The sequence below is a fragment of the Gobius niger genome, assembly GCF_951799975.1.
Source record: "Gobius niger genome assembly, chromosome: 1".
Lineage (NCBI taxonomy): Eukaryota > Metazoa > Chordata > Actinopteri > Gobiiformes > Gobiidae > Gobius > Gobius niger.
This window is the reverse complement of record NC_136852.1, coordinates 50,738,262-50,753,232: the sequence shown is the minus strand read 5'-3', so window position 1 is coordinate 50,753,232 and position 14,971 is coordinate 50,738,262. Positions and strand designations below refer to the sequence as shown.

The 14,971-nt window shown below is 40.8% G+C and overlaps 1 protein-coding gene across 8 annotated transcripts in view; it reads left to right on the top strand.

The window, feature by feature from the left end:
* The window catches only part of arvcfb (ARVCF delta catenin family member b), a 286,776-nt gene that overhangs the window by 193,500 nt on the left and 78,305 nt on the right, over positions 1 to 14,971 (top strand). For all 8 annotated transcript variants that reach the window (XM_079567196.1, XM_079567195.1, XM_079567192.1 and 5 more), the window contains one exon: positions 8,104 to 8,612. In XM_079567196.1, the coding sequence (XP_079423322.1) occupies positions 8,104 to 8,612 (509 nt within the window). The remainder of the gene's footprint in view (positions 1 to 8,103; positions 8,613 to 14,971) is intronic.

The window sequence follows — 14,971 nt, the reverse complement described above, 5'->3', positions numbered from 1 at the left end:
GGTCTAGATGACAAAAAAGTATCAAAAAAGTATTGACATAAAAAAAGTATCATAAACCAAGTATTTGGAAAGTCCCAGTTTTGAAAATTAAATAAATAACAATATACCCAGCCCTTATCAGAATGAGCATATGACAGACACACGTGGAACTCAGCTGTTTTCACAATAAAATGTCTTGTTGTGAGTTGAAAGACTGAAGCTACATAGCTTTGTGGTCATGGGATTGTCCTGGACAGACATTTAGAAAATATCACCAAATACCAACGCCATCTCTCCGTTTCGCCCGCCGCTCCTTCCTGACTGTACGACTGTGATGCCTTGTGCCACTTTGATGAATAGGTGCTATTGAACTGCGCCTCACGAGCGCCTCGTCCATCTCTAATGGCTCATCTCTCCTTGGGTGACTCTGCCAACAACATGCAGGGTCCCTAGAATTCTTATAAGCTGTGCACCGTGAACACCTCCTGATGGAAGAAAAAAACACAATGAATTAGTGAAATGGAGACTGCTCTAACTTCTTTGCAACTAACCAGGTCATACCAGTCGAACCGCCAATACATTTTGCCTTTAGTGGACCCTTTGTTCTTGGTTAAATGTTGCAGTGTCCATGTCATGTCTTCTGCTTCTCGACTTTCATCCACATCGCGCTGTCACTCATCACTAATTCAATATAAACATCAAGGCGGCAAATATTGTTGTGAAAACAGTCCAACAAATTAGCGAGAGAAGGCGTAAACACTGCGGCTTTATTCTGCTCCACAAAAACGTCCTGTGTGCCATAAAGCAATTACTGCCTATGATACCAAATGAGCTCACGAGGGGCTGTCAGTAAAGTGCTCATAAATGATGTTCAGAGGGAATGTGCGGAGATGAGATGCAAACATGATTCCTAGAGCGGCGATCCAGTCTCTGTTGTGTCCTGTTATGAGAGGGTGGTTTTGTTTGCTGCAGAAGAATGATGAAAGCAGTGGCACTCAGCAATGTGAGGGATGAAGATGAGGGAGATGATCAATATAAGTGACCCACAAACATGTCTTGTCCACAAATCTCTGTTGTTGTTTTTTGTACTGGTCATTACATCACAATTAGGAAATCGACATAACATTGTACTGAATACTGAATAATGTTCAGTTGCTGACTTTGTTAACATTTCAGCAGGATCCTTGAGTTACTCGGAGTATAAGTGAATGCCTCAAGGGGTACGCAGGACAAAAAAGGTCGGCAACCACTGCTGTAAACGAAACCTCTAAAAAATGAAATGCGTGTGATTATTTTATGAGCTTAGCAGTTCACTCTCAAATGTTGGTGCCTCTGGACATGTTAAAAATGTGGACCATGAACATGTAATCAGAGTTGTCCAAAATGAAATCGTGCGGCCCTACTTTCTGCCAACCGAGTCAGTAAGATTGAAAATCTGTTTCAAAGACAGTGGGCCTTTGGAACACGTTAAAGGGACTTTATGGAGTTTAAAAATGTTAAAATTAAGTATTTTCCTCCCCCTACATGTTTCAACAATGTCCTAAGGTGTAGAATGAGCCCAGACATATTCACCACAACTGCCTCTAAAATCGTGCACCGTCACACTAAAAGGTGTTGATTCGGGTCCGAAGTGCCGTCATGCACGAGCTTAATATAGAAGGTGCAGTTACACGTATGACCTGAGGTGGCAGTAGTGCGTATAAAACTTGCTTCTAGCCCCTTTAAGCAACCTTGAATCTGATTTTGTTTATACATGTTGTACTTTATTTTCTAGTCCATGCTTTCAGTTTCTGTGACAAGTAAACTGTTGCGTTCTCATTGATGGAAAAGAAAATCTGCCTTTCTGCAAATTCCTTACTTCGCAAACCTAGAAAGCATGTTTATTTACCATGGCTAACTACAGAGTACAGAAGATGACTCAAGAACCTTCATGGAAGATGGACAACTCCTGTACGACTGAGAGCCTACACAGACAGCATTCACACAGCCAACTGAAAATGGTACAAAATATGGCCTATACTAGTACTGAACCCTTATTTGACAGAACTAAAAAAGCTCTATGTTCAGACTAGAGTTGGTGGTTGCAACACAATACGTTTGATAAACATCAAATGTAGCGTACATTGTCGGCAATGTCTCCTTTCAATGTAGATATTGCAGCCATATTACAACACTGTGCAACCCACAAGCATATCTAGCAGCTTCTCATTATGCTTATCTTTGATCCTATTCTTTCCCTACAACAAAACAAACGCATTCATGGCCGTGGAGATAAGCAAAAGGCACAAATAGCCTGAACATTTAGCATCTCGATTACCACAAACTCTGTGATCTGCTCTGATCGTTCTCAGGGCATTGCGCCTCCAAAAAAAAGGAAAAGAAAAGGAAAAAAAAATAAATAAAAAAAATCATCCGCATACTCGTCAATACCCCCACGCCACGCTCACAAAGGCGCCAATTTAAATGCAAATCCTGACATTCCCATCTGTGGCGCCGGCTCTATCCAAAGACCGGCCGTCACAGATCTAAATGAAGCGCGATGGGCACTAGTCGAACATATACAGATACATCTGAGGCAGGATTCAGAAAAGTGTGCACACAAAGCCAGCACGTGGATAATGAGGGAGAACGTCAAAGAGCCAGCGTGCATAAAGGAAAATTGTTATGTATGCAGGCCTATGCTTCAGTGATGATGTTAGGATTACATGGCTTGGGCTTTTTGAGAGTCCCCCCCCCCCTTTCATTGCCTTGTCACGTCCAGTATCCAGCACCAGTCCATAACTAGCAGATGGTCTTGGAGTGTGGGAGTTTGTGGAAATGCCCACGCAAGAAAGCATTTAGTCAAAGCTGGATAAAATACAACTTTCATGTCTTTTCTATCTGCCATACAACCCAATGTTTTTTTTCATTTTCCTGAGACAGGACTGGTTCTCGAATTGATGTGCACTAATGAGGATTTTGATTGAGCTCTTTTCCCATAATGTACTCTGCTTCTTTTCATGCTGTTGCCATGAGTATTGCTAGCACTGACTGGGATTTGATGCTATGGATAGTATAATTGTGTGGCTTGTGTTTAGAACTACTTGGTCATGGTTTAGTCCTATTTAAGACCTGATTTAGGCCACGATAACACAATTTGAAGCTTGATATATTGAGGCAGGAAAATAATACGATAATACGATTTCAGGATTTTTGACATAGGGCCTCATTTCCTAGTTATCCAGAGTGCTGCTGATTTCTGGAGATATTTTTTTTGTAATTCATGCAGTTCTTATATTTGAAGAGTTACGTGGGGCTAGGCTAGTGCAAGGCTAGTGCATTTCTACGGTAGCAGTCATTACATTAAAAACAGTCTGACCCGCTCCACAGTGCACCTCAGGCAAATCACTTATAACGCCAGACTAACGATATAAATGTCTGTGTCCATAGAATAATTTTAGCCATTTTGCATTTAAAATAACATATATTTGAGCAGCATCAGCTTCGTGGTTGTAAGCTACGCAGCAGCGGAGTGATATGCTAGAAAATAGTTCCTCAAAATGAAATCATTCATGTGATGCAAGGACAGTTATATTCCAAAAATGATTCTGTGCACTGTGGAGTGTGTCAGACTTTAATGCAGGCTAGCTGATACCGTAGAAATGCGCTAGCCTTGCACTTCAAATATAAGAGCTGCATTCATTCTCCAAAAAATATCTCCAGAAATCAACAACACTCTTTATAACTAGAAAATGAGGCCCTATGTCAAAAATCAAATCAAAATGTATTTTTATCACATTGGTGCGATAATATCTCCACATCAGTAGCTCCTACAGACTTCAAACTTTCCAACCAAACTGAACAATATTTAGATTTCTTAACATCGAATGCCTAACCTGATTTACAACATTACCATATGAAAAAGTAAGTTTAAGTAAGTGATTCATTCATTGTATAACCGTATAACGAAATTGTGTTCAGGTGTTAGTCCTGAGCCGCTGCAACTGAGCGCACCGCCACTCTGGGCCAACGTGACCAGCAGGTTTTTGGAAGTAGGGGAAACCGGAGTACTGCCTTCAGTGGTCCTCTGAAACTAAGCACCGCCTCCTTGGTTTGTCCCTGTTTGAGAGCGTGGGGTCCCGCACTGGTCAGCACCTCCTTTCTCTTCTTCCTGTGCAGGATACAATAAAACACATCTTACGTTGGGTAAAAAATATAGTACAACTGTGTTTTTCTGTCATTTATTGGATGATGAGTCAAAATTATAATTATTGTGACAGCCCTACCTGTTATTGAACTTACAGTAGGTTATAGTTTGTTATAACGCTCTTCATGCTTCTTTCTTTCGTGCCCTTTACTTCTCCCGATCTATTTTGAGACCAGAGACATTCGTGCTAAATAAGCCAAACTGTCAGATGCTACATAATTTGCTTCTAGTTTACTGTACCCCATATAACAAGGTGTTCTCATTATACTTTCAAATATAATCCTCTTGGCCATGCTTTCATAACTAAATGTCGGTTAATGATGCTACTGTATATGGCCTCCAAATACATCAGCCGTTCATTGTGCGAGTACAAAAACGAAATTGCTCCCTGTAGCTTTGACCATTCAGCTAATTTTTGAACTGCATTGCTCACAGCCTTTGTGTGGAAAGTCGAACTGTGGTGGAGCTCCCCGCGTCCTCTGCATTAATCCTCTTTCCACCCATCTGAATAGGGGATTTAGTGTCTCGTTACATCGCTCCGCTCTGAGTTTTTCCCTCTCAGTTCATCTCGTATCGATTTTCTTGGCTGTGAAATGCATAAATACGTGCCATAGAAGCCAATGCGCTCGCTGTTTTGGCTCAGACGGTAGCTTTGGTATGCTTAGTTCCAGTTACAAACCAGTTTAGGCATCCCTTTGTCTGGTCTAAACCGGTTCATTCTTAATCTCGTTTGGATCTCTTTTTGACCATTTTGTTTTTGTACATACCACGAAGTGCCAGTGCGTTGATGGTTCGGAAGTAGCTCAGTCTGCAGACCCGTTGATCCAAACATCGGTGGTCACTTACTCCACATTTCCGATCGTTGTGTGTGTGTTGTTTCACAGACAGTTTGTTATTTAGTCATTTCGTAATAACCCCTATGTGGAAGTTGTGCAAAAGCTAAACCAATATGCTAGAGCTGTGGCAGAATGACATGCAGAGACCTCCCCCATTCTTCCCCAACTGGGAAAAAAAACACATAATTAACATAAAACTCATTAAAATTAACGCTCATATGGAACTCCCCGCCAACCGCCAGCGATAGCCACCATTTTACTTGCACCACCAACCGCCATACATCAAAGATAGAGAGAGGAGACCAGCTGGATTATGTAACGCGGATAAACAAGTCTCAAGCTGTGGGGAGCGTGGGGAGGAGATAAAGGCTATGCATAAGTACACAATCCTAATTAAATTCCTCTCCCCATGTTATAACTTTCCCAAACGCATATGTTTGAAAACCACACTACTCTGCGGTACAGTATTACGTCGATCCGAAGAAACTTTCCCCTCCAGATAGCATGTTTGAAATCAGAGTCTGCGGGTGAAAGCACAATCTATAATCAGAAGTTGCTTCAATGGCGTCCACATTCGAAAAACAAGTTTGGAATCTTTAAAAAATGGGCAGCATGAGTTTGTTTCTCCTGTATGACATTTTAACTTTCAAGAACACTTAAACTTTTTTGTGTGTTCAATTCTTTTGACTTGGAACCAGTGTTTCCCAACCTTTTGTTGTCTTGCGGACCCCTTGGATCCTTTTACTGGCGCTCTGTGTACCCCCTCGCTCAAGAGATAAACTGCAACAAAACTTATTGAGAAAGCAGTCACTTAAAATGACTATTTGTAAGTAAAAAATATACCTAAAATACTCCCAAAACCATACATTTTACTGCAAAAGTGTAGCTTTTCCTTTCAAAATATTATTCAGTTTCACTTTATTTTGAAATCTGAAATAGTTCCAAATACCCCCGGCTAAGTTCTTCAGTACCTACCCCTGGTACCACTGCTCTAAACCAGGGTGTGAATGAATGAATCAATGCATACTGATGGTCTTGAGTTGTTAATCTGGTGATCTTGGAAGTCGAGGCCTGAATAGTTTGGAAACCCCTGCTCTAAACCAGTGGTTCTCAACCTGGGGGTCGGGACCCCCAAGTGGGTCGCGAGACAAATTTGGGGGGTCGCCAGATCATTTAGATAAAATATTCATATTTTCATTAGCATATGATCTAATGTTTTATTGTAGCATGTGTTTGTTTTACCAGAGTGCCATTATTTGTTCGTAGTAATTTCATTTCAGCCAATTGTTTTTTATTCTTTGGTTTTTAAGAATTATGTAGGCTAATGTTCCTATTTCTCACGGTGTGACCCGGGCGGGGGGGGTCACCAATCCCTTTACCTGTTATAATGGGGGTCACAGCTCCAAAAGGTTGAGAACCACTGCTCTAAACCACCAGAATGTCTATGGTTTGGAACACGCTTAGCAATAGACCTGTGATTCTACATTATCCTTTAACCAAAACACTTCAAGTCTTGTTTTATGTTACGCTAGGCTGATTCAAATGAAGGATACCACATTGGAAAGTAGAAATGTTTCTAGGATTCATCATGACTACGATTTGACCAAGTCCATGCCATAGTATCCAGTGTCAAGAAGCCTCAGAAAGAGTGCGCATACTTTCCCCCGCAGTGCCACAACTTCTTCTTCTCAACTATTCGGTAAAAGGGATAGACATCAAATCATTCTTCTTTTCTTCTATGTGGTAGCTTCAAAAACAAAGGAACTTCACAAGAGTTGGTTTCAAAGTCTGTTCTCGCCGTCTGTACTACTTTGTGAACCCCTTCCTCTACTCAGCCTTTCAATCATGGTTTACTGTACATTTGCCAGAGCCCAAAGTGTTTGTGACAAGAATGAAGAATCACCGAAAGTTGCTTGCCGTCCTGTTGTCTTTGGAGGGAATGGCTGCCACCGTTACTTTGACAGATGTTTTCATAAGAGCTCCAAACAGTGGATCATTGCCTTGTCTTCTTCCTGCTCTCGATCCGCCACGTCTTTACACCTCTGTGTTCCCTGCTCATTAGTCACTGTGTTCACCTCACTTGGCCCCTCTCAAAGTCTTCCCCGCAGCTGCCTAGTTTCTTTTAACTGGCAAGGGCTGAACAGTATTGCAAATGTAAAGTTACTGCGTTGTTGACTTCTGCAATATCCGTATGGCCAGAAGAAAATGGCAGGGAATGTGCTGTTCTTCGGCTGCCCACTATTCCTGACAGGTTTCCTGGTTAAAAGATGGGTCATGGAGACAGTCATTCAGTAGGCCACATGTAACGTGAACAGGAAAATACAATTGACAAAAGCTTTTTTCAATAAATAAATCATAATAATGAGCTGTGATTTTAAAATAGTGCTGATTTGGTCAAAGGCCTGCCAGGACTGTAGCTTAATAAATAATAATAATAGCTTCCACTTGTATTACACTATACAAGTGTGTCTCACAAGTTTCTTTGTAGTTATCATTCATTCACTCCACATTCAGTGGTGGCAAGCAACTGTTGTGCAAACAGTTAACCACATGGCTATAATGTGTTGTTTATATGCCCTCTGCTGGACACGTGTGGAATTCTTCTTTCTTTTCATTTGGCTGCCTCGAAGTGGCTGGAATAAGCACTCTGGATGTTTTGCACAGGATTCGGCTATCCTTTTTTGACATTCTCAGAACTTTACTCTGCCTTACAAGTGAGAGTGCAGAATCATCTAACGGGCCAGACTTAGACCTGGTTTGTATTTTGTGTTGTGCAGGTCCAGGTTTCTTTCCATGGTCTTCTTGATTATGATTGTTTCTTGCTTGTTCCTTTTTTAATTAGTACTAAAGAATTACACATCCAATAGATTTAAGGGTATATTTGACCACATACTCAAATATAGCATATTCCTATGTTCATCATACCTGACTCTTTTTCTTCTAGTTTTGTGTAGCTTAAGACACCATTATTCAATGAAGTCAGTCACAGGACCTTTTCTATTCCACCTTTTCGAGGGTTTTTGACAATTCGAAAGATAAAACAGTGATGCGTAGCTACTATTGATCCATGTCCTCACTGTATCCTCCCTTGTTCTCTTCCAGGGGCTACCCAGAGGACCATATCGAAACAGAGCTGATCGATGAGCGCCACCACCAGTTCATCCATGGCATGTACTCCGCCCCGCTGGCCCAGCCTGAAAGAGGCAGCATGGCCAGCCTGGATCGCATGGGAGGCCGTCGCTCGCCCTCCATCGACAGCATCCGCAAAGACCCGCGTTGGAGGGACCCCGACCTGCCCGAAGTGATCGCCATGCTCGGCCACCCCATCGACCCGGTCAAATCCAACGCGGCCGCCTACCTGCAGCACCTGTGCTACGAGAATGACAAAATTAAGAAAGACGTGCGTCAGCTGAAGGGGATCCCTGTTCTGGTGGGGCTCCTGGATCACCCTAAGTCCGAGGTGCACCGTAAAGCCTGCGGGGCGCTGCGTAACATCTCCTACGGGAAAGACAATGATAACAAAGTGGCCATCAAAAACTGTGATGGGATTCCCGCGCTCATCCGGCTGCTGAGGAAGACCAACGACATGGAGGTCCGAGAACTCATCACTGGTAAGATACTTCTGTGCCCTTTGTACCGTTTTTTTTTACTCTACTTGTGTCACGTCCTGCCAGTGTTAATTTTGACAACATATTTTATTTTAGTTTTAGTCTTAGTCTTTTGAGTAAAATGTAATTTAATTTTAGTCGAGATTTAGTCAAAAAAAGCTTTTCAATTTTAGTCTAGTTTTAGTCGACTAAAATTGCATGTCAATTTAGTCGACTAAATTTAAGACTAATTTAGTCGATTTGCATTTAAAATATTAATTATATTCATATTTAATCAAGGTCCTCAACTTAATGGAGCTGCTCCCACATGAATAAAGCTCAGAGCTGGTCCTTTGGCAGTGAATTTAAATGATCTGAGGCTCTTTCAGACTGTCAGTAGAAGTTTGGATAATTTTAGTCTCTCCTTTTCATTTTTGTTTAGTCTCATTTTAGTCGACTAAAATATCTGGACATTTTAGTCATAGTTTTAGTCTCATGAGAAACTTTTCATTTAGTTTTAGTCCAATTTTAGTCGTCAAAAATATCTCTTTGACTAAAATTAAGACTAAATATTTTAGTCGACGAAATTAACACTGCATCCAGCGCCACTTTCCAGTGAAACTAGGGGAAACTTGGCAATATTGTTTGTTTTCCTTAGCGAAATCTTCAAAATATATCATTACATGTGTGCACTTTAAAGGGTGAAGCGGGTATGCTAGCTGCAGGTTGCTTTGCTTTGCTCAAAGAGGCTTTGTTTGAGAAGAATCTGAAAGGAACTGAGTCATTTTAGAAGTTACGGCATGCTGTTTTCACATATTAACCTCTAAGAAACAGGGAGTCTTTCTAACAGTGAAAAATAACTTGTGTCTACATTCTCTACCGTGTAATTTGGAACTCACGAGACACTGGCAAAATGTTTAATATAGAATTCTTTAATAAGGCACTCTGTCCTCATTAAATTGTAATAGGTGTGTTTATTTCCTCCCTAAAAGTGTGCTTTGACTTCCAATATGTTATCTTTATCTCACAAATGATCTGCCACATGGGATCAGTTATGTAAGTTTGGGAAACGCACCTAGAGTACAGAGCAGCCTGTTTGCAGACTCCTCTTTCTGTCCGACTAATTGGGTTCAGCCGTCTTTATCATCCGCACCACCGTTAGGGAGAGGTGTGTCTGTGAAGCCTCCTTTTTTACCCTAATACAGTGCCAATCATGAAATTCTCTCTTCTCATTACTTCAATGGATGATTGGGGGATCATTTTGTATACTAATTCCAATTTGCATCTTTTTTTTTTTTTTTCCTTTTTTTTTTTGCATTACGAGAAATATGTATTCAATTTGTGTTCATCGCCTTATGCTTGAATTGTGTGCTGTGACACTTTGAATGATTTATCCTTCACCCAAACCTTAATAAGGCAATTTGCTGATCATTTACTTTCAATCAGAGTTGCACAATTTCATTTAGGGCCGAAATGAAACTCTAAAACTATAATTCCTGCTCGCTTGAAAGATATATTGCGCAAAAGAGCAGATGGCATGCAGACATTGATTTCAGCGGATGAGGCTTTCTGCTCCGTGTAATGAAATGTGTCATAACTTCTTTAAGGCGGCTACAATATCGATTCGGGCGCTATCTCGCAGAGTCGGCTCCTTGACTGGGTAAATGTCGTCTAGGGAATACAGCGGTTGTCTGTTTGTGTGTACGGCTGAGCTAAGCATGTGCTTGTGTGTGGCCACGGGCTAATCCCCGACATGATTACGCTGACCTGACACACTCCAACTTGTGTGCATGCTTGGGCATTCGAGAAGGCGCTTTTGTTGTCATTGCAAGAGGAGTCCTTTATTATGAGTCTCTATGACCTTTAATGCAGCGTACACACTCCACGGCGACATGCAAAGCAAAGTTGAAGTGGACATATCTGACTTATAACCCTGCTTTTGGTCACCGCAACATTATTTTCTTTTTTTATCATTTAAATGGGCTGTATGCACACAAGTGAGTGGATCCTCAGGAGGGGCTGCTCTTCCTGTCCTGTTATTTCCCTATGAGTTTACTGCGGTGTCTTATCCAAACAAATACACAGCTAAAGGTTACATGACAGGCATTGATTTACTAGTGGACAGTCACAGCAGAAAACGTCCGCGCTCATCAGTATTTTTGTCTTGAAGCTAACGGCAAACACAAAATAAGAATTCAAATAGCACGAAGATTTTGAACGGGCTGCTCAAAAACACAACCAGCCTGTATTCAGTACTTTTTAGTCGGTTCATTTTTTTTCATTGTTGTTTTTTGACACTAGCCGTTAGCTCTGAGATGAAGAGTCCTACCTCTGAAGACACAGACGTTTCCTGCAGTCAAGAATTTACATCCAATGTGATTTTTTTTTTCAACACGTGGCCCATCAGTATCTCATAGTCAGTGATGTTTTCTTGAACTAACTGTTGATTTGTGCAAGACATCGCTATAATCCTAATTGGGAAAATAGCGAGAGAGGAAGGGTGGAGATTGCACTCAGAAGTCATGTGTCGCTCACCTGCATAAAGCCTGTTAATGTGTATATGAAAAGACACTTTAAGAGAACTGCAGCTTTTATTTATTAACCCTGTTGTTTATTCCTTCTCCTTTTGCTATAGCATGCTAGCAAATTGATGACGCTGTGATGAATTATGGGTTGTAACAATGTGAAAGACACTTCTGAGGTCTTCAAAGAAAATCCAGGAAAGACAGACTTCAGCAGATTCCTCAAAAACTGGAATCTGTCCAAACATGGTTAACAGCTCAAACATGTTTTCCATTTAGGTTGTGTGTGATGTCTCCCAGTATGTGCAAATTAAAATTATAATGATTTATTTAGACACAATGGTTTCCAAGCAAATAATGTCTGGGGAAGAAAAGGGAGAGGGGGTGGTGTGAAACATACCAAGTTATAATCAAAATCAAGCCATTTACAGAATGGTTTTTATCAAGGGTTGGAAGCTTGGGACTGGTTCAAAGTGTACATTAAGCTTGGAGCTGGATTGTGAACATGACTGATTGTGCCTTTAGAAACACTGACATTGACACCTTCTATCTAAATCCATTGCTTGCCCTCGTAAACCAGTCTTATTGAAGTATATTCTGCCTCCTGCGTTAGTGTTTGTGCGCGTATAGCTTCTCCTTGCTGTGACAGAGATGCGTCGGTGAGGGATGGCTGTGCCGCAGTTGAAATGATTGCCTGCACAGCGGCACGTTGCTCCCCGTTGGTGCTAAAAATAAATCTGCACCACAAGGCGAACGGGGCGGGAAAAAGGAGGTTGGCATGTTTATTTTTTTATTTTTTCCTTTATCTCATTATTTAGCTCCGCCTCTTCTCTCAATCTCGTGTTTGCCTTCATTCATTATCTATGAGGCAGATTTATGGCTTTCATGAGTTTTTCCTCAAAACGTTTCACATTACGTACGTACAACCAACATTTATGATCGTAAAAAGGCTATACATTTTGATTACCTTGGAATAAAGTGATGACAAATAGACAATGATCTGTTAAGGGGGCGCAGTGTGACGTAACTTGGACGAAACTTGGCTAAATTTGGTGTTTGAACCAATCGAATTTCTTAAAGCAGTACTAAGTAACTTTTTCCGCAGTCCCTCTGGGGATTATACAAGTGTTAATGGGAAGATTGGTGGGTCTTTCATGTCCCCCTGGTGTCTCTGACCAGAAAACCACACTTGAAGCCTTCCTTCAGTGGTTTGGAGGCCCCAATACACACTAAAAGAATCACGAAGAAGAAGCTATTAGGCTAACGGGCAAAGCTAACTGCGGGATAGCACCACTTAAACAGTATTTACAGCCAAGTTTGAGGGGAAAAAATGATCTCCATTGTGTCATTTGATGTACAATTTCCCTCTCTCCCTTTGACTTTTCTGTCAGTGTAGTATTTACTCTCACGGACAATTGATGAGTAAAAAAACGTAGCTTGCTACGACACCTGCAGTGGGGCTTATGGCCTCTAGGGGCACGAGTTACTTGTGGCACACAGTTAAGATGTATTTCCTCCACCGCTACGTGAGAGAATCAAGTTCAGACTGCTCCAATTCTATCAAACAACCTCTTTTCACTCCGAATATTAATAATGCTTTGTAATCTCCCTCTGAACTGTAACAAATGTGTGTCCCAGATGTGTTCCAATCTTGGACTAAACCTGGATGAGTAAAGGGAAGGACTGAGTTCAGGATTAAACCCGGACTAGATCAAGACATAACACAAAACAGGACAAAATTGTCTCTGATTTAGTTCAATGCATTTTTTTCCTTCCCCAGTATATTCTGATGTACAAGAATGACTTTATTCCACCGCTAGGAAAAAACAGGTATAGACCAGTCTTTAATATGCACTGAGCGCAATACCCCCCACCCCAATAAAGCATATCCTTCCTCAATTTGCCCTTCACTACCCATTTCCTTCTTCCAAAAAAGGTCATGCCCATTGCACACAAAGCAGCTCAGAGCCCCTGCTTGTGTGGCTACAGAGCTGACACTGTTTTCTATAATAAAATATAATTGGGAGGTTTTTTTAAATACAGGCCCCTTTCTCGGCCCATGTGTTTAAAAGTTTGTAGTCCTGGTAAAACCACAAAGAGTTTTCTGCGGAGGAAACCAGTGACGTGGAGAGGGTTTATTTTCCGACACACACGACAGACTGAAAAAAGCATTTGTTCATATTTTTAGAACTTATTCTCCCCCCCCTTTCCATGTGACTGCGGTTTATGGCTGCGATTTTCCTGCAGGACTTGTCTCTCAAGTTTTGTACCCGTCTGTCGCTGCGATGAAAAATGTATAGGACAATTTGGCAGGATTTAGGCCCTGGACACGCTGCATACGCTATACGTGAAATGATTCAATTCAAGAGCTTCAAAGCTTTGCGTAAAGACGTGCAGTATATTGGAGCGGTAAAGCATACTGTGCCAACTGTCTGCAATAATGTTTAGTAAGTGTTCCGTAAATATTTTAGGCTGAAAATCCCAACCTGGCAGTTCTTGGCAGTAGTGCGCTCTGTGATGTTCTCATAGGATTATTATTCATGTAGGTGTCCCAGATAAAGTTCCGGGCCGTCTCCTATGCAGCATGTAAATTATGAGAGTGGCTAACTCAGATAATTAGTGTAATTAAGCCTTTAGTTTCTTGTCAGAATATATGAATTATCCAGGGATGCTTTCAACAGTCTTCTTTAGTCTTAATGCATGTGTGATTTGATGACTCTAAAAAACGCCCTCGTGAATATACATTAATGGTTTTCTTTTACTTTGGGACTTGTGTCAGCCCTAGAAATACTTGCTGATTTATTGGCTCCAGTGTATTCATTCATTCACAAGTATTGACATATTTTATATCCACGTGTGCGGCGAAAGGAGCCCGAGATGACTCTATAAACCTAAATATGGTCATTTCCTTTCTGGGAGAAACCCGCTGCAAAAGACTGGAGAAAGGTATGTGCACTAGTCACAAAACTTTAGGGTCAGTTTTGTAAAAATGATATTTTCCCTCCAGTCATGCAACAACCTTTCCACTTTAGTAGCTCCTACAGAATCTAAACTTTCCAGTCTTTGCTTTAACAATATTTTTGAAGTTTTTTCCAGAAGAATATTTTAATATCGAATTCCCAGCCAGATTGATTGAGATGAATTTTTTTATGATAAGCAATAACTAAACAAGACAAAATCTCCTCTTTGTTTCTAATATATCAACAAAATAAAACAATGCATTTGATTCTAGCTCGATCCAATATTAAGATTTCGTTACAAAGTAGGTAAAAGGTGTGGGGTGAGTGCATCAGTGGGTCACTCTGATGTATAGAAGTCCTTTATTGAACGGGGGACGTGTTGCTGAAAATATGGGCAATTTTGGCAATTTTTTTATGCATAAAATGTCTTATCTTTATATGAAATCATGAAATGGCAGAAAACGTGCAATTCCTTTTTTTTCTCAAATTTATGTCAGTGATGTTCAGCAAAAGTTTTAAAATGTTATCTCTAAATTGAAATTGTTTTCCTATTCACCTGCAGGGTGTTGCCTTCAAGTGCATTATGACATATTGGACAATTTTTTAAGCTGAAACAGAGTTAGCACAATTACCCAGCTTTCTTTAGTTTGGCCATTTTTTTGTGATGCTTATAGTTTCACTATATGGACACTGACAGGAAGTGACATAGATGAAGGAAAACTATTTTAAACTGTTGCCGTGCCAACTATGTTAAGTCAATGGGAAATGAGTCAAACTGCTGTGAAACTTTACCTCTATCTATTACTGGGTTTCAGGTGACATCACAGCATTCTAAAGGCCTATAATATTTAATGGTGGGGGGGCAGGTAAAACTATTTTGTTTTTGAGGAGATCTTTGGTG